General features: G+C 35.4%; 1 protein-coding gene across 3 annotated transcripts in view; it reads right to left on the bottom strand.

Annotated features, from left to right (window-relative positions):
* The window catches only part of LOC149576521 (S-adenosyl-L-methionine-dependent methyltransferases superfamily protein), a 200,402-nt gene that overhangs the window by 149,111 nt on the left and 30,776 nt on the right, over positions 1-20,515 (bottom strand). For all 3 annotated transcript variants that reach the window (XR_016361708.1, XM_089817627.1, XM_089817636.1), the window contains exon 4: positions 1,760-1,834. Coding sequence is in view for 2 of the 3 variants with exons in the window: in XM_089817627.1 (XP_089673753.1) it covers positions 1,760-1,834 (75 nt within the window). In the remaining variant the exon portion in view is untranslated. The remainder of the gene's footprint in view (positions 1-1,759; positions 1,835-20,515) is intronic.

Below are 20,515 nucleotides of genomic sequence, written 5' to 3'. Positions count from 1 at the left end.
ATCTTTGGCCTGGGTGCTGATCTTAAAGCCATGTGCTACATGCTAATAGATGCCTTTCACCAATTTTAAGGGCCTAGACCTGGAGTTCACAGCCCAGCTAGAAGTTTCGTGGCCTATAGACTTGATTTAACACCTTTTAGACCTCGACATTACAGCTACAAGGGCCCAATTCAAGTGCATCTTATCAAATTATGGCCTGGCCTACTTAGACCAGGCTGGCATGTTTTATCTAGGGGCTGCATTTATTGCTTTAGAGCGTAGCTCATGGACTCAAGTCCATACATTTCAGCTATACGACCTTATCCTCTACAGTTTTGAGCCTTCAAGTTTCATTTTTAGGCCTATCTTATTAAGATCTAAGTCAATGGATTATCTCTTCTCTCCCTTATCCAACTGAGACGAAGAGGTGCTTTCTCTACTCTCCATTTAAGACTGATGCTTCCTCTACCACCTATTTGAGAGGAAGGGGTGCTTCCCTACAATCCACTTGAGACGAAGAAGTGCTTCCTCTACCCACAACTTGAGACAAAGAGGTGCTACCTCTCACTCATACTTGGGAGAGCTTAAACATCCCTAGCTCAAAAAAAAATTATTCAAAAAGGCCTTCTAAATCTCAGACTGATCTGCTCTACCATCTAAACATATCAGCAAAAAAGGGCATCCACATTTGCGATGGGTCAGTGGTGTGAAAACCTCACCCATTCTTGGAGGTTTTACCAAAAAGAGTTACAAGATGGGTTGAGCATAAACACAAATACCCTTGTCCCCGAAAAAAATCTTTAAAAAATTAGACATGTCCCCAAGTCCTTAAGACTCAAACAAGTCTGTCTTTGTTGTTTTCTGCAACACATTTGGCTGAAGATAGAACCATCTTGGATACCCAAATTTATCAAAGATGGGTTTGAACATAGCCAAATAAGTGACACATGTTCAACCCTGGTCAAACCCAGCACTGTTGGCCTCTTTCTTAATCAGGTCTAATCACTTTGAACAGTCGTGTTTCAATACATCTCTTCCTCTATTTTTCTTTGGTGGTCATCTTCGACCACTCATTTTAGGTGTCCATTTGCAGGAATGAACCTTCAAATATGGTTTATCATAGGGTGTTAGCTCCAATAAGAGCATTTAGGTTACCAAGTCAGCTGTAACTTAACTGATCCAATTTCAGATCACTGACCTAGCCTCTGAAAGAGAAAATGTTTTATTTATACAACCAAAGAATCATGTTTTCACAAATTTGGTGGGTGGCTAGATAGAGGACAAACTTTTGGTATATTTCTTGGTTTATCTTTCCTTTGTTTTGTGCTTTGGATCTTTTTCCTTTACATATTTCTTAATCATAAGTTAAAGCATTTTGCCTTACAATTCTGAAGGGAAAAACACGTGTACACGAAATATCTCTAATAGCTTTTTCAATGAAGTTTTGCATTGCTCAAATAGGAGAATTTACCTGATTTTTTTAATTATATTGTCAAGTCGTTTAAGATTAATATATTTTTAATGTACAAAATTAACTCATTTTTGGTTTTGTTTCTCTTAACATGACATCGCGAAGATATTTCTGTATCACAAAAAAAATTACCTCAATTTAATGTTTGCAGGAATAACCTTATACCTCATTAAAGGATTACTTAAACAGGCATTTATTTACAAGCTAGGCACTTAAATTTTCATTGACATAAATATGGAAGCACTTAAATTATGTGTTGAAAACGCCAACTAAATATTGAGCATTAGAATAGCACAAGACGAATCTTACCTCCAATACAATCTTGTTCCTACATGTGGCCTCCACAGCCACAGATTCAGTGGGATTTGGTGACCTACAAAGTTCCTGGAAGAAAGACAATTCATAATTTTTACAACATCATAAATCATTAAAATGTACTAATAACTATTTTATTGGGATACCTGATTAGCTCACAGTGACATAACCAATCCCAATTTGTACTCATTTAGAGTAAAAAACGAAAAAATGGAGGACTGAAGCAACCTACTCCAACTACTTCAAACAATATAGTAATCAAGATACAGTCAAGGGTTCAAAATCCCAATCTTTTGAAATTTGCTGTGAAAAACAGAAACAACCATTCAAAGGGTTGCAGAATTAAAACAAGAGTGACCCAGATTCAAATCCCCATGTGACAATAAAGCACCTATAACTTAGACAAAATGTCATAGAGATTTTGGAGTTATGACACCTAGTAACTCCGAAAAATGGTTGAATGCAACTCACAGTGAAGCATCTATAGCTCAGGAGGACTGTATTTACTATTATCTCGCTAAAAAGGTATATAAATATAACAAGCTCTAGTTCACAATGAGCAAGCTTTGAGGAATTAAAATAAATACAAAATCAACTGAAAATTATTAGTCAACAGTTTATTCTCCCATCAGATGTGATGCTTTGAATATAACTTTGAAAGACCTTAAGCTCATCAGAGTTAATATTTTGCAGTGAGCTATTACGTGGTGAAAATGTCTTTTTCTGTCCTTGGACTGCACCAAACTATGTCTGAAATTTGCCATTAAGATACCATGGCCGGCTGCTGGTTAAAAAGATATTTTAATTTGGATTGAAATTTATCTAATTCACAGAATAGTGATTTCAATATATAAATATAACAAGCTCTAGTTCACAATGAGCAAGCTTTGAGGAATTAAAATAAATACAAAATCAACTGAAAATTATTAGTCAACAGTTTATTCTCCCATCAGATGTGATGCTTTGAATATAACTTTGAAAGACCTTAAGCTCATCAGAGTTAATATTTTGCAGTGAGCTATTACGTGGTGAAAATGTCTTTTTCTGTCCTTGGACTGCACCAAACTATGTCTGAAATTTGCCATTAAGATACCATGGCCTGCTGCTGGTTAAAAAGATATTTTAATTTGGATTGAAATTTATCTAATTCACAGAATAGCAATTTCAATGTGAAAACACTCTAAAGGAATTATAAGTTTTCATCCTCCAATTCTATACCTGGAGGGATTTCATCATCAGATTAATTAAACCATAGTTTTATGCTCCACAAGGAGTAGACATCAAATAATAAAATGTCATCTCAATATGCTCCTTCTTGCTTGGTCTCTCTTAGATACCTTTTTCCTCCAATGGCCAGAACTCTTTATGTGCCCCTTGAAATTATTAAATTAACCTTTGGGATCCTATCTAGACGATCTTTTCAACCATGTCGTTTGCACTCTAGGACCCCAATAATTTCAGGATCGCCATGGTTCGGCACACCTACTCCAAGTTGTACGCCACAACTCTTCATATTCCTTTGTTGAGGGAATTGGATCATTGTCACATTAATGCCAAGGGGCAGGTCGGTTTCAAACTGGATTTTTAGGCTATGGGCCACATCTAGACTCTTCAGGGCATTATTGAGGATGCACATCATCACTCTTTGAAGGTGTATTGTTGCTTTGTGGACTTCTGCAAAACCTTTGACTCTGCCCCTGAGACCTCTTTCAAATGGTTTGGGGTATCAGCACTTTGGAGACTCTTATGGCAGCTATCATGAGACTCTATGAGATGGTTTTGGGCATCTCAATACCCCTTCTAGGATTTCAGACTTCGTTAGAAGCACTATCAAGGTTAACCAAGGCCCCTTGTCGCCAACCCTTTTTGGTATCTACATTGATGAGTTGGAGAAGTGTCTTCAAGACCATACTCTTCCCGAGGATGGTTGTCTTCTTCACCAAGTTCTGATCTCTATTCTGCTCTTTGCAGATGGTGTCGTTCTTTTAGCTTCCTCTTCGGAGAGTTTAGAGGGACACCTACAATTAATTTGGGTAGACCAAGGTGATGGTCTTAAGTGCTCTTAAGACATCTCACCTACATTTCTTCTTCAAGTGTGTGGAGGAGGAGATCTCATCCTCTTACACATATTTGGGTGTTATGTTCTCAAGCCCCTGCTTTACTAGGAGGCTTGCCCTTCAGCCATGGATCAGTAAGGATTATGGTTAGGTTATGATTCATTGGCTCTCCTCAAGCGACAGTGTTTTGGCACCATTTTTAAGACGCTTTGCCCAAGATGACTCTTATGGATACACTTATCAGACCTATTGTTCTCTATGGTTCAGTCATGGGGGGTCCTTTGTTGGATTCTAACTGGGCCTTTGTCAAGCATTTTCAAATTCTCCTCCTTCAACGCATTATTTGGTGCAAGCAATCCAACTTGCACGACATTTTTCTCACAAAGTTTGGAGCACATCCCACCAAGCTTGAGGCCATCTTTGATCTTGTTTGGTACCTTCACCCACCTCTAGGCTTTGTTGATTTGTGTGAGGGGCATCACAAATATCCCTACCTGGCCTATTGTTCTTCAAAGTTATTGTTGCTTTTGCTTTCTCCTTTGCTCAGGCTCACAGCTGATTTGCTGAGACTTTGGCCCTTCTCGAGTCTATCGGAATTGAGATGGATCACATCCTTCCCTTCCAAATACTCTCTTGACGCACCACCCCCACCCCCCCATCCCTGCCCAAACCATCTTCTTCCTCCTTATCCAGAGCTACATAGATGTATCAAATATGACATTTACAAGCAATTCATTCACATTATTTGGCTTAACCCCCATGGGGGCCTTTGCCCTAAGATGACCTTCTAAATAGAACATTTTCAAGAGACGAAGGATGAACTCTTCCACTAATCTCATTCTCTCAAGATCCCCCAAGCTCCTTTAGGGTGGGTTCACATTGGCTTTGCTGCAAGACTAAACACCATATAGGAAAAGTGCACAAGGCTTGACAACTTTGCAGCATTAGGGAGGTTGAGTCTAAGGAGCACTTCATATTTCATTGTCCTCTATGTTGTGAGATCAAAGGGAGGTATTGCCTCTTTGGTGAGACATGGTCACTCTCCACCTTCAAATAAATGGACCAAAGATGTCTTGCCCTTTATTTTCAATAGGCTTCAAGACCACACACTCTAACACCGGCATCCCATGACACCTCTTCACAAGGCTTCATTCAACACACAACAACAAGTGTCCCCTTGGCACCACCCCCTTTTCCAGATCTGTGAGGTCCAAGATAGGCTCCTCTTAACAACAATCTTCCTCTTCTAGGATCACCCTAACACAACCTAGGGCTCTGACTAGTTTTGTTTATTATCTTTTTGTTCAAAAGTTATTCACCGTAGTTCAAAACCCTTAAGTGGGTTTGGGATGATTATTTTTTTTCCTTCGATTCCCTCTCTCTTCTTTTGTTTTTGTTGTTGCTTTCTTCTTTGGACATTGTTTGTTGTCCTTGTTGTGGGTCGGCCCCTTTTGTTGTACTTGACAGTCCCTTTGAACCTTTGTGCTCTTTTGTTGGACACTAATAAATTAACCTTTTCTTTAATTGTAACTAGTGGTATTTCGTCCTTTTTGAAATGAAACTCTCTCTTTCTATAGAGGATCCACTGATTATATAGCCAAGACCCTCATATAATTGTTACTTTAAATCATTTTCTTCAAAGTATTGGACATACTCCTATAATTAAACTTGATTCTTAATTCTTTCTTTGTCTTTACTTAATGCTAGAAATCACATTTTCCAAGATAATGATATACTATGTTAGGTTTAAAGCATATTTTACAAATTTCATTAAGCTCAAAGGTAGTCGATCTTATGTTATGAGTAGCGCCCTGCCATATATCTTGTTTAGACATAGTTTAAATTTAAAGAGGGGACATTACAATCTATCGTAACCAAGATTGTTTGTTCTCAAGCAATCACAAATTGGGATGTTAAAGAATTTCCGCATCCTCCCATGTAGCATCCTCTTCAAAAGGATTTTTCCATCTGATCAAATATTTTATCATTGTTTTGTTCCATAGGTTTCTTTCTCTGAAATTTATAATAGTCTTAGGAATCAAAATTAGTTCCCCTAGATGATCTAGTGGGATAGCTCTACTATAAGAATAATTTGACTTCCTAATGCTCTTTTTAGACAAGAGACATGAAATATATTATGGATCTTACTATTCTCAAGCAATTATAATTCATAAGAAACCTCCTAAATTATTTTCTTAATTCTATAAGGGTCATAGAACCTTTACTTTTAACTTATTTTCTCCACTCTTTTTGAAGGAAGATTATATATAAGGTTGCAGTCTTGGAAGACCATATATCCTACATTAAAAATTCTCTAAGTTCCATGTTGATCAACATGTAACTTTCTTGATTTGTGTTTTTTGTAGCTTCTCCTTAAGTGACTCTGAAATTTCGTCACTTTGCTTGACGAGATCTTTTGCCCCTAGTACTAGACTAGCTAACATGACGGAATCCGCAAAATTTAAAGCATCATAACCATATAAGGCCTTGAACAGTGTCATTCCAATGGGCATACGATATATGTGCTGCAATGATGCTCCTCCAAACAAAGCCATTTTATACAAGCTTTTTGATACCCCAGAACATAATTTCTTAAAAAGCCCTCCATTCATTTTAATTTTTTTTTCCTTGTTAATCAATTTGTGGATGTGATAAACTAGGAATTGGAGATGATTTAGTCTTTGTTATAAAAAAAATCCAAGAACCTACTTCTAATACTTGCCATGTTTTTAGGCAACCCATGCAATCAGAAAACCTCTCTAAAATATAAATCAGTCATTGGAGGTGCTAAATATGGAAAAGAATTGACCATATTTAGTGTTTATCAACCACAACATATATACAATTTTGACCTAGTGCCTCGGGGAGTCAATTAACAAAATCTATTGAGATTAAAGATAACAGATTTCCACAATCCATGATAATTAGATTTATGCTTCTAGGTAAGATTGTGTGAGAATTTTTACATCAACGTTTTGGATCATACTCAATGATCCACATTCTTAGCACTCTCATCCTGATGATGGATCATTGAGTATGATTCGAAACGTTGATGCAAAAATTCTCACACAATCTTACCCAAAAGCAAGAATCTAATTATCTATTGAGATACTTTCCCATTTTTTATTCAAAACTAGTAAAGGCTGCAATAACCCTACAAGAAAAACATGTTTGTTCTATTGGCAAGTAAGTCATTCCTATATGTACCTAAGAACGTTTTCCTTGAGATCCTTCCATGAAAATCTCTCCCTAATTTGTTGATGTCTGAAATCGACCTTGATGCCCTATTAATGGTGTCTCATGTGCATTCTTCAAAACTTTATCCTTCACCTTCAATTCTAGTGTAAGATTATGTCTTTCCATATAATAGGAACAACTATGGCATTATACCTATCATCTTAGATTTTTCCTTAAACAATATTGATAGAAAAGGCCTCCTCATATTCTACTATTATATAAGCCTTCCAATCAAAAGAAATCGCCAATAATGAATAAGTAAATCTTCTTTGATAAAGAACCAACTAATACTACTACATTAGTCTTGCCTTTCAACATATTCAATGTCAAAGTCTTACACTTAAACCTTACCCATTTTTTTTATTTTTTATTCAAATCTCTTTGGTTGAGAGAACACATTATGGATAGCATCCCTTTATTATAGATTTCATGGCTATTTTAAATGTCTTTGAGATTTCTTCTACATTCAAAAGCTTTGGATGTCTTGCATTAACACTGCTACAATTCCCTCAGCTGAGGAATCACATTTTAGAACACAAGGAAGTTAGAAGTCTAGAATAGTTAAATGGTTTCTACCTTTTTGCTTCCAAAAGCTATTGGATGTTCTTCTGCACTAACAATACTCAAACTCCCCACCCGAGGTGTCAAATTTTAGAACGACTATAGTGCAAAGTCTAGAATAACTACTATAAGACATGGACGAACTACTCTCTTGAGTTTATCAAAAACCTGTTGAGTTGTCTTTGTCCAAGAAAATGGTCCTTTCTTAAACGAATATGTCAATGGAATAGATAATTAATAGAATGCTTTAATAAATCTTCTATAGCAGCTACATAGCTCAAGAATCCTCTCAACCATATTAAATAGGTCGATGGAGACCAATCTAAAATAGCTTATATCTTTTGTTGATCTTCTTCCAGCCCCTAAGCACTAATAGCATATCCTATATACAGAATCTTTATCAATCTAAATACATATTTGAATTATGTTGTGAACACACGAGACAAAGACCCTCATTTTTTTTGCCACTAGCTAGGTTTAGTTTGGTTTAGACTTTGTAGTTTTGGCAATAATTTTGCAATCTCTAGGTTTAATATAGGGAGGATTTCATTGGTCAAGTTTAGGAGTGAGTCGAAGAATGAAATTGACAAAGAAAATTCTTGTCTAAACATGTGAACCAAGGATGAAGTTTATAATATGAAAAAGTGAAAATTCAATACCTCAAGAAATCATCCAGAATAGCCGGGGAAGGGCTGAGATGATGGTGTGGTCCATATGAAATGGAAAAATGTATAAACTGCAAAATCATAAAGATGAAACAGAACTAAAGAAAATGACATGATTGGCAAGTCAAGCGATGGTGATCAGGGTTGTTCATTTGCCCATCTAAATCCTTGGCCAAGTTCGTTTAGAGACATGCTTGCCTAATTTGATCACAAGATATTGGTAGTGCCAATTAATCAAGCATGCCCGCCTATTACTAAGCGGACATTCTAAACACCAGTATGCTCAAGTGGCAGGTCCAGAATGGTACATGTGCCTTATCCCAAGAGGGAGGGCCATTCTCAGTAGAGAATGAGATGATTAAACCAGGTCCAAATGTCGAGGCTTGCACAATACAAACCAGCTGCTATAACCCGGATGCGATGTTATCTAAACCCTAATGATGGCTAGATGTTTCTTTTCAGTTGCATGTTTCCAGCAATATACTTTATGCAATTATATTCCTATTCATATGAAATGATAGTAATATTTTGCTATCTATTTTGTACTTGAACTGAAGGAAAAATAAAAATAAAAATTGTGAACAATGAATATGAGAACTTTTTTTTAACAATGTTAATCCTTTCTGATGTATTAAATGACAAGAAAGCCATTTTGTGCTCCAGTATGGAGTAAACACACTTGCATAACTGAAACTATCAATGCCTATTTATAGATGTAATTTTTGTTTAGCTTAAATTTTTCCTTGCAACATTACACTAACAAGATGGGCATGAAAGCCTAAGTCACACAAATGGAAAAGATAAACTTCCAAATATTTACAGGCGAATGATGAGCATGCTCAAATGAGCTACTCAATAAGAACCCTATATAAATTTGTTTTTGATGCTTATGATCAATCCATGACCCAAAGATGGGTTGAGCAAGAACAAAATATATATATTTTTCAGCATGAAAGGTAGAGTTCCATAGAAATGTAAGAGTTTTGTGGACTCAGAGTCTAAGCCACAATCAGAAGATGGTAGACAAAACATACAAACATTCAAGCTGCACCCCATCTTAGGAATTGCATGTGGGCATATAGTCCAAGTGCCAAACGATTGGGATACATATAGTATGGTACCGTGTTAAACATAACCTCTATGATCTTGATTAGATGTATGATGATCTTTCATAGTATACCATGTTTTTACCCTTTGACGCACTGCTATACATGTATAATACACATGCGATATTGACTTTATATAATAATGAAATAACAAGACATATTGAGTCGTTTATATTGTTTAGAGATGAAGTGTAGGTTCTATCATGAGATGATTATTCTAATGAAATGTTATTGTGATAAGATGGGCATGAAGGCCAAGGTTATAGAAATGGAAACACATAGATCCCTTAACCTTTTTCAGGTGATCTGTGAAGGATGATTTATTCATTAATGAGTACCATATGCCAGATGGTATGTATGAGTGATTTAAATTATATGATCAAGTTATGATCTAGAACATGTTAGTTGAAGAATTGCAAATTTTGAATACTTATCTTACTCTTAGTTATTGAACACTGAAAAATCCTTTATATGAAGATATCACTATGAGAATTGAACTAACGATATGGTGAGAGTCTACATGAGTAAGACAAGAATATGAGAGAGAATATCCTAAAACATGATCAACTCAAGTAATACTGATATGACTACAAGTACGGTAAACTCAAGTGAGTGTGTTCCATTTTAGATTTTATGATATCATGCAGGCATTTTTTTGGAAGCATTGAGAAAAAGGATTAATAGACCTTGAGTTTTGATCATGATTTAGATTTTGATCCAATTTTGAAAAGAAATGATATCATGATACTATATATACACCTTGTATTTAGAATATTATTTTAGTGTCTAAAATTGCAGAGATCATCGAGGACGATGAAATGCAAAGGGGAATGGCATGTTACATTCCAATTTTAAATGCTCCTTTGTAATGTTCGTTACAATTTCAAGTTCATCGAGGACGATGAAACACAAGGGGAATGGTATGTTACATCCCAATTTTCGACCCAATTTAAAATGTTCATATAGCTGTTGAAGTTCACATGAAGTCAGTTGACAGCTAGATTTGTTATAATCTTGCGAAATGGTAAAATGGTTAATAGTTATAACTTCATATGAAGATCACATGCTAGTGAATCATTATGATGCTATTATATTGTTATCTTGAAATCTTAGAAAATTGATTATTCATCATGGGAAGTGGGATGGTGGTTTGCCATTATGGTGGTTTATGAATAATAATTTGCTATGGTAAATTGTTATTATATTGAGGAATATAATATAATTGTGGAGAATTCCCTTGCAAGAGCACGTCAAAGGGGGGAGCATTACCAGAAAGGAATTAGGAATGGAGAGGCACCACCATCACTGAGCAAATAGGTACAAGCCTTGAACCACCAGGGCTAAGGATAACAACTAGGTAGGCAAGAGTGTACGTTGGACAACCATGAGCTACCTTGTTAAATTACATATCATTTAATAGTAAAAGAGATTTCTAAGCATGAATTGGAAATTGAATAAGTATGTACCTTTGTAATTGTGTTGTTGATAGGAGCCTTCTAATGTATAATTATGTCTTATCATGTCGACATCATGATACCTACATAGTTATACATGTATATGTGTACATAAGTAAGCCAACTTTATATATATAAGGATGTATACACATACTTGATATTTGGCGTATACGTAAGAAATATATGGTTGGGGTTTACACATGTACATATATATGCATACATACATATATAGGTATCTATAGATACCATGATGCTATATACTAAGACATTATTACGTATTTCACCTTGGCAGTGGTCTATTATTATTGTTTCATGTGTGGCCACCTTTCTTATTTTATTTTATTCTCCATCGGGCCTTATATTTTTGAGATGGCCATTTAAATATTTGGGGCCGGTGACTTCTTGTTGGTATTGTAACTCCTCCACCGCCACCTTTTCTTTCTTCTAACCGAGCATGGATTTCCATATATACATTGAGACTCCTACCGCCAACAGGGAGAGGTATACCTCAACCTGCTCCCTATTGCGAATCATTAAAAAAAAGATCCTTGCGTTTGTTATGCGTGAAACCCAATCGCAGTCCTGTGATAGTTATTTGGTATTTCTCTTTGAACGGAGTTTTAATCCTCTCTCACGATTGGATAGTATCAATGCATATACATTTTGTACCAAGTTTGGACAACTGCCCAAGCACCTATCTTTCGGCCAAGCTTGATCCACGATACTAGTTCAACCCCTGACGACTTCTTTTATGGCTTCCATGGTATAACCATTTACTTATTTGTTCATGATTTTATCGGGCCTCAATATCTACCACTTCTCCATATTTATTGTCATCGATCATGTGCTGGATTGCTATCTATACGATCATTTGTGGACATGAATGGCTGTCCTGAATACTTTTCACTTTTGTTGGTGGTTACTTTACATGCAACATTCATATGCATTTAGATTGGTATTGATACCGTGAGTTACGTATCCTTGTGGTATTTGCATATCATCTATTTGTTGTGTATGATCTTCATGATCCCTCTTGAAATGTTTAATATTGGAAAGGATTATAACCTTTCATCTATAATGTCGTAGAGCAGATTTGAGCATTAATGAGATATCAGTACCTTATAAACAATAATCAAATTTCTTTATGGAATCACCCAGGAATTCATCCGTAAGGACCAGCATGGTCAAGATGAAAGGTGAAAATGAAAATACTCTTGCATGATAACGTGAACATAAATCAGAAACAAATAATCACATATAAATATTTGAGACAGCTCATGATAATCCATTGTTTAGATCTTGTTGTCTAATCAAGTGGTGGAAACAAGTACCAGGATGCTCAGTAGCTGGTTAAGTTGCTCCATGTCTATTTCTAGGTAGGGAGGACCTTTCTTGTTAGAGATTGCGTGGGGATACATTATGGTCCGAGGTTGGGAGGTTATGCCCTTGACAATGTTTCTCCTCTCCACGAGATGTCAGGACATGCATCAGATAAAGATAAGTTGAGCATTCAAACATTTATTGGTAACAAGTATTTTTTCTCTTATGATATTTATACAAGTAGAAGATATGATGGATTAATTTATATCATTGAATTCAGTCATTTTCCTTTGATGAAAGCAACCTTTCTCGTCAATGTAATTGGTAAACATTTAGATCGGTTGACTTTCCAACTGAATATGGAATATATCTATAAGATTGTTATTTTAATCTTTCATTTATAAGAATAATGATTATGAATATATCTTCTCATCTTACGTTATTGCCACAGTTAGCAATAGGAAGAAAATGAATGATACAGAGGTATCTGACGCCCCAAATGATACAGTGGTATATGATGTCCTTAACGGTACAGTGATATCTGATGCCCTAAATGATCCAATGGTAATTGATGCCCTAATTAACATAGTGGTATGTGATGCCCTAAATGATCCAAGGATAATAGATGCCCTAATTGATACAATGGTAATCGATGCCCTAATTGATATAAGTAGTATTTAATGGTAATTGTCATTTGATTTTGAAATAGTGGTATTGGATGGTAATCGTCATTTGATCCTAAGTAGCAATTGTGGACTAACCTGGGTATTTGCAGAAGCATCCCTAGATTGATTTCGGTTTGAATCTCATGGTATGTAGATTTTAATTTCCATAGTAAATTCACTGATGGTGTTTTCAATTATTAGTTATGACATTTTCGTTTAACTGATTGTAATCGTTAATCTCATTCCCATGAACATAACTGATATAACTATCTTCCTATGAAAATGAAGTAATAATTGTATTTCTTTGATAGGTTAGTTGTTAGTTAAGACCCAGAAAAAAGGGTTGTTACACTACTCCCAAAAGGTGGCTCCATCATGGCTACTACCATGAATGGAAATGCAAATAAACAAGTGTGTTCATCATGGAATCACTCACACAATGTCGTCATCTCATGATGATGATCAATATAGCTACTCCTAGGGTGTGTCTCAATCTAAGTATTTAGTAATGGAGTCACTCACATAAACTCCACCATGGCTACTCCCAGAGTGTGGGTCCATCATGGCTACTCGCATGAATGACAATATAAATAAAAGTGCCCATCAAAGAATTACTCAATGTGATGTTGTCACACAATGTTCACCATCGTTACTCCCAAAGGGTGAATAAAGGCAAGTGCTAAATCCTGGATTTTCTCACATGACATCCACCATATCCATGTTGACAATTTGGCTAGGTCAGATTATTTGATGTTGTCATTTATGGCAACATATCAACTGTGTGAAGAGGGCAGGTCATGAAGATGAAGGCATGACAGTTGTGTTGGGTGGATATTTTACAACCGACATTTTTGGTAAAATTCAGTCACAAAATAAGATGACCAGCCACAACGTGTGAGACAGAGTCTCTCCTACCTTAAAGGGAAAGCTCCCCCTTCTCACCGTTCCTTGGATCAACTCAAAATAAGAAAGAAGTTGAGAGATTTTGTAAAAGATATTACTAATATTCTTTCCTCTTAACTTCAAGAAATAATCCACTTACCCGTGAAGCAAGTAATGGGCACAATGAAATCTCTAACTACACTTCTATCTAAAAGCTAAAAAATGGTGATATCGATAAACTAATACTAACTCAAAGGATAGTCAAAATTGTATCGATTTGGCTCTAAGTCCTATCTTAATTTATAAAAGCAATCTTTACTATTGGGGCTCAAAGACTTCCAGAAGTAAAGTATTCTAACTATTTTGTGAATCGAGAAAGAAATTAGCTACAGACAAAGCTTCTAGTCTTAATATTTCTACAATTGCTCCCAGTCAAAGCTCCGGCTCCAGTTGCTTCTTAACTCGTTTTACACTCAATTATCAAGAACACAAATCACATGAATCAAAAACAACATATGCAAATCACAAACAAAGCTTCCAATTCGCACGAGTAACAATTGCACTCAATCAAACTTCAGTTTCAATTGCTCCTTTGTATTCACTTTTTTATCAAAACAGTGCTACACAATCAAAGTTGTGCTAACACAATTTCTCCAAAGCTCTCTTGCATACAAAAAAAAGATGATTTTAAAATAAGAAAACAATCCTTTATATAGGCACAGGAGTTGAGAAAAAAATGGAGGAAAAAGTGGGAACAACTCAACCAATTTTGACCTAGTCTAACTAAAAGAGAAATTATTGGATTACATGCAATTTGCATTACATGTAATTACATAATTCCATGCAACGCATCCTCCTTGATCTACAAACAGAAAAATAAAAACAAAATAACAATCTTAAAGATTGTTCTTTAGTGCCTTGAATTTGATGATAACATCATGCACTGTAGGAAGATCTGAAATCTCCATTGTCTTTGATATTGCCTCTATTCTTACTGCATATGCATATGCTGATTGCACGATTTTGGAATTTGATGACCAAGAATCCCGTAGATGCTTTGCCAAAGACTTGTATAAAACAAATTTATTCATTGTATTAGAACTGAAATTGTCAGAATCTAATAAGCATTGACCCTGATTGTATATTCTGATGTCATCCTTTCAACTGTAACAAGACTACCATGTTCATCAAGAATCTGACATTCCATTTTCTCTAAGTCACACGTGATTCCTGTTTCTATTACCTTGCAATCTTCTAGATTTGCTTGCAAATTTGTCACAAGTTTTCTTAGCGTCTCCTCCGTGTAACCTATGAGCCCATGACATTTGTAAAACATTTCACAAGATGGGAGAATGTCACATGTAACCATAACATCCAGATCAAACTTAACAATTTCATCCCAATCATTAAGAATTCCTTTCAAAGTATCAGCTTCTTCAGTCAAAGAGGAAATCAAGTCTTGTTCCATTTCATCCATATTTTTGATACGCCTAAGGACTTTAACCGTATCTATAATAGCTTGGACTCCTTCAGAAATGACTTCTCCTACGCAAGACTTCGCAACTTCAACTATTCCTTTCTCCCTGGATGTCTCAAACACAACAATAGTATTTTGCGAAGATTGTTGCCGAATAACTTCATTTAAGCAAGCAACCTCCTGTTTGAGCTGATTTTTCTATTCCAAAAATTCAAGATTGCTCTTAGATACATTGGCAAGTGCATCTTGAGCATCCTATAAGCAACTTAGTCATGATTGCTTTCTGATCTCTACCTTGGTGAACTTGCAATCAAAATGGGTAAGTTCTTCAACAAGGTTATCCACCAATGTTTCAACAACTTTTACAAACTTGGTTTTCTTTGATTCAATTTGCACAGCTGAATTCATAGGTGCATGATGAGAGGATTTTTTCATGAACACCTCAAAACCTATTAGGGATGTATCAAGTTGAGAAACTTAACCTTCTATGAGAGTAGAAAATCCTCGAACACATTCCCCAAATGTTCATATTGCTCAGTTGTTAAGATGGGAGGAGTTGTTGAAGATATAGGAAGAGTCGATGTGTTTACTTCTGAGACTGGGATGGAAGGTGTGAAAACAGTACAGAAGGAATCCACGTCATCTTTTATCACACCTAAGAAAGGTGTTTCTTGCATGGATGGTCTCTGAGACTACGAAGGTTGTGGAGGAGAGATAATCATGACTTCGCCCTCCTCTTCTTCATCTTCTTTGTCTATTTCCTCCTCAGATTCTTCCTCTGACTCTTGAACTGGTTCAGGGGTTTGAGATGATTTAAATCCCTTTCCACCTTTCAACTTGAATTTGAGAGATTTCTTAACATCGGAAGAAGCACCATCTTTACCTGTGATTTCCAATTGTGACTTCCTTCTAGGAGGTCCAAAACTTCCACAATCCAATCCCAATTTCAGATTAACCCTTTTTAGATCTTTAATTTTCAACCGCTTGTTTGTATTTGCCAAGATAGATTGAAAACAATCCATGATAGAAGTACTTTTTTTCTATTGCCATTGAAGTAAAAAAGGGCATCGTCTATCAAAACTAGCCTGATGATATTCTGGATCAAGAATATTGCCATCATCTTCAATTTGAAAATCAGATGGGATCTCGAGCATGTTAAGATTAATGATCTACTACAAAGTCAATCTACAGTAATCCATTTTCATTATATCCAACTCTAACTACATATCAATCCAAACATCTTCTATACGATGAACATAAGTAAAGGCCCTTTTAATTTGAGAATTCATTTTCTCTATAATCAAAGTCAAATTTGGCTTTGAATCTCTTCAATGTGATCAATTGAAGTTCTGCTTCTATGGCTTTTGCTTTGTATACAAAATTGATCATATAATTACCAATTATTAGGGGTTTGGCAAAAGAAATACGAAAACCTGGTCTATGCAGAGCATGCTGATTGGATTGAACTTCCATGAGTTGTCTGGTCAATCCCATAAGAATGATCTTGTCAGTGGCATACCTAGAGAAGGTATATGGCTCTCCTCTAAAGTATCCAACCCTCAAATAGGTAAAGGTTAGAAACAGAATAAAGATACAACCATATTGATTTACTTTCTCCCAAGCTTCATCACATACCCTTTTAACAGACAACTGTCTATCAAACAGACATTGAAAATGTCCAAAGAATGCATCCTGAACTCTTCTATAATGGTACTCACTATTAGTCAGAGTAATCTGATCATAGTATTCCCATAATAGAATTTGAAGACGATATCCTTTGGTGGAGAGTCCAAAAAAAGATCCCATAGTAGCAGCAATATGAACAAGGTAAGAATTCCTGTAGAAAGATGTTGAAGTTCCCACATTAAGTAATTGCTCACAGATTGCAGTGTTGATTAGTTCTCCCTAAAAGATGTATTCTTTGTTATTCATGATTTGAAAAATGAATTTATACATCCATGGTTCAAAATCACTAGATACTTTAAGACCACATACTCTGCTAAGAAGAGTAATTAAGTCTTTGTACTTTGGCTTAAAATTGGATCTATGAATAGTCTTGGGCCATCTTGAGAAGTTGCTTCTCTTAGAATCCAACCAATATGAATTAACATATTTTTGACAGTTTCCTTTGTTTTCTTTCTAGAGTTCCAGAGAGGCTTCTTTCATTCGATCCACACATTTTGCATTCTGGGGTACTTTGAATATCTGCTCAATGACTTCAGGCTCAAGGCTAATAATAATATTACCATCAACATCCTTGATCGTCTTTGACTTTGGACTGAAATGTTTCATACATCCAAGAAAAAACTTTTGTTCCAGGGCAGCCATGGGAAATGTGGATATCAAGTGAACATTACTCCTTTTGATGTGTTTCATTTCATGACTAACTAGACCTTCTATCCTTCGCTGGAAATCTGTCATGTCCACATGTCTGATCTATGTATCTAACACATTGTCAAGAATGGACGTGACTTGAGATGGAATTGTATGAACCAATTCTTTATCATATTGGTATTTCATTTTGCCTTTAGATTTTGACAATGAGGGCATCTCTTGTGCTTGTGCTACAACATAAAAATTCCAATATGTGAACACATCATCAGAGGATATTGCCATCAAAGGTTGATTCTTGATTAGCAACAAAGGTTCAGAGTATGGATTGGACACTTTGAGGATCCAATGAGATGATCTCAATAAGAGACATCACGCGTATGCAGAAGATGTAAAATAGTTAGTGAAGAGAGAGAAACCATGAAGTGGGAATGAGAAGTGATGGATATGCTTTGAGACATGAAAGTGGAATACATGGGAATGCATATAAATGAAAACTCTTGACTTTAAAAAAATGACTAAGTCAAAAACGGGTTTTCGAGATGTCAATGCACGAATAGTGAATTACATGTATATGTGACATGCAATGAGGAATGGAAAGTGAGATGACATGTGAGTGTGAATGGAAGATGAGCTTATATGTACTTGCATGTGAAAGATGAGATGAAATGCGTTATGACATGAAAAGCGGAACTACATGTAATTTGTTCATGAAGTGTAATTGCATATGAAGAAAAGGATGCAATGCTCATTAGCATGAAATGGTGGATATGGAATGAAATTATGCGCTTGCATGAAGAAGTAAAAGGTGAAATGAAGTGAAACATGCTCAAGTTCTTGGGAAAGAACTTGAAACTTCTTCAAAATGAAGAAAAATGAAAAACGCAAACAAACAAAACATAAAGACAAACACAAAAGAAAAACATACCTTTGGCATAAGACTCAAACATGTCAACAAGCAAGCTACTTCAATATGCAAACTCGAATTTGGAATTTGGAAAAAAACCAAAAACATGGAAATGAGACTCTTCATCATTTTTAAAGGGACAATGCACTTTTTATGGCATACATATCAACGAGTGTGAAGCATCAAGTTAAAACATGCATAAAATCAGCAAGATAAGCATGAATTAATTAGCAAGAAGAAAAATGTCCACTTACTTGATGATTATGTGCCAAAAATGAAGGAGAAAAAAACTCCAACTTTGAAAATCTTCAAACAAACTTGGACTTCTTCAACCTTGCAATGATGACTCATTAATGAGTAGGAGATGAGGCATTTTTCATGTATATGCCCAAAAACATGGTCAACAAACACCAAAGCACAAATTGTTTTTGGCAAAATGCATGAAAAGAGCCCGTTTTTGGCAAAAACGTGGTCTCATGAGGGCATTACATGCAACATTTTTCATCTTAGAATGCAAAAACGTGGCTTTCAATGTCATAAACAATTATCAAAACTCCAAAATGACCCACCCTTAGGCAAAAGCGTGGATTCTAATAGCGCAAATTTGGGCGTTTTTGTCCAAAACTTGGATCCGAAGGAGGTTGAAATGAATCATTTTTCACATAAATAGGGATGCCAAATGCATGGAAATGCATAAGGATGCAAAAACGCCTCTTGAGCAAGAGATTTCAAGACATTTTCATGGAAGAATCCAAGCAAAATCATCAAAAAAGTGTTCTTGGAGGCCATAGACATGGGCATTTTTGCCCTTAGAAGCAAAAACAGGTTCTCAAGAGGGCATTACATGCATTCAAAGTCCAAATGCACTATTGGAGTGCTATTACATGTTTTAAAAACATGTCTTTGGCTTCTCCAAGCCCAAACGCACTCTTAGATTGCATTAAAATGTTTTAAAACATGCATCTTGAGCAAAAATGGGTTCTCAAGAGGCATGTGCATATTTTAAAATATGCTTTATGTGCTTTCCTTTGTTGAATGCACTTTTAGAGTGCATATGCATGTTTTGAAAATATGCAATATGCTTAGCTCATTCTTGGGAGGCCATTGCATATTTTGAATAAAAAGCATTTACATGCTTTAAGTTCAAAACTCACTCTGTAGATGCATTTGCATATTGCATATTTTGAAAATATGCAAATGAGTCTAAAGGATGAGTTGCACAACTTAAGTGATTTAAATAAGCACATGTCAATTTAATTTTTAATGAAATATTACTTAAATGGATCATAAATAATATTTACACTACCATATTAAAAATATAATGTACAAATATCACTTTAAAAGTAATATTTGCTAGAGCATTTGATTTAAAAATCAAAAATTAAATCAAACTATATAGTTAATATAGTCACTTAAGTGAAAAATCAAAAAGCAACTCAACTTAAAAATTAAAACATAAAGTTCACTATAGTTACTTTAAGTGAAAAATTAAAATGATGAAGTAACTTAAAAACATAACATAAAGTGAATTTATGGTATATTTTTCAAAAAGTTAACGTCAACTTAAAAACATAACATGATATTTTTAATTCCTGGAGAGTCCACGTTTTGGACACTAAAATGGTCATATCTTTTAATTGCCAACTCCGATTAAGACCTAAGATATACCGAATCGAAGGGAAAACCGAAAGCAATGACTTCAGCAAAACCAACAAACACACACTCAAAAATAGAAAAAAGGAAGTTGAAAGCTTCAAAAATCAAGCATAGGCCTAACAAACAGAAAAACGAAAAAGACTTGACAAAATCCTTCAATAAAAGAATCCATCATATCAATTGGTACCGATTGGTTGATCAATACTAACCAATTAAATAATAGACTAGGCTTAGAGAAATGTGAAACTAATTTGAAAAAGTTTCGTACTATTACCTACATTTTGTGGTGGCATAATGTAGGACAAGAAGTTGTACTTAGAAAATTATTTAAGTATCACTCAATATATCTAGAGAGAACAAATAGAGTTTTGATCAACACGGTTTATAGAGGCAACATTGACACGTGTGAATTTAGGTATGGATAACTGACAT

Source organism: Cupressus sempervirens, chromosome 1 (genome assembly GCF_028749045.1).
Source record: "Cupressus sempervirens isolate cs-2001-9-10 chromosome 1, ASM2874904v1, whole genome shotgun sequence".
NCBI classification, from domain to species: Eukaryota; Viridiplantae; Streptophyta; class Pinopsida; order Cupressales; family Cupressaceae; genus Cupressus; species Cupressus sempervirens.
This window is presented reverse-complemented; position numbering and strand designations above follow the sequence as displayed.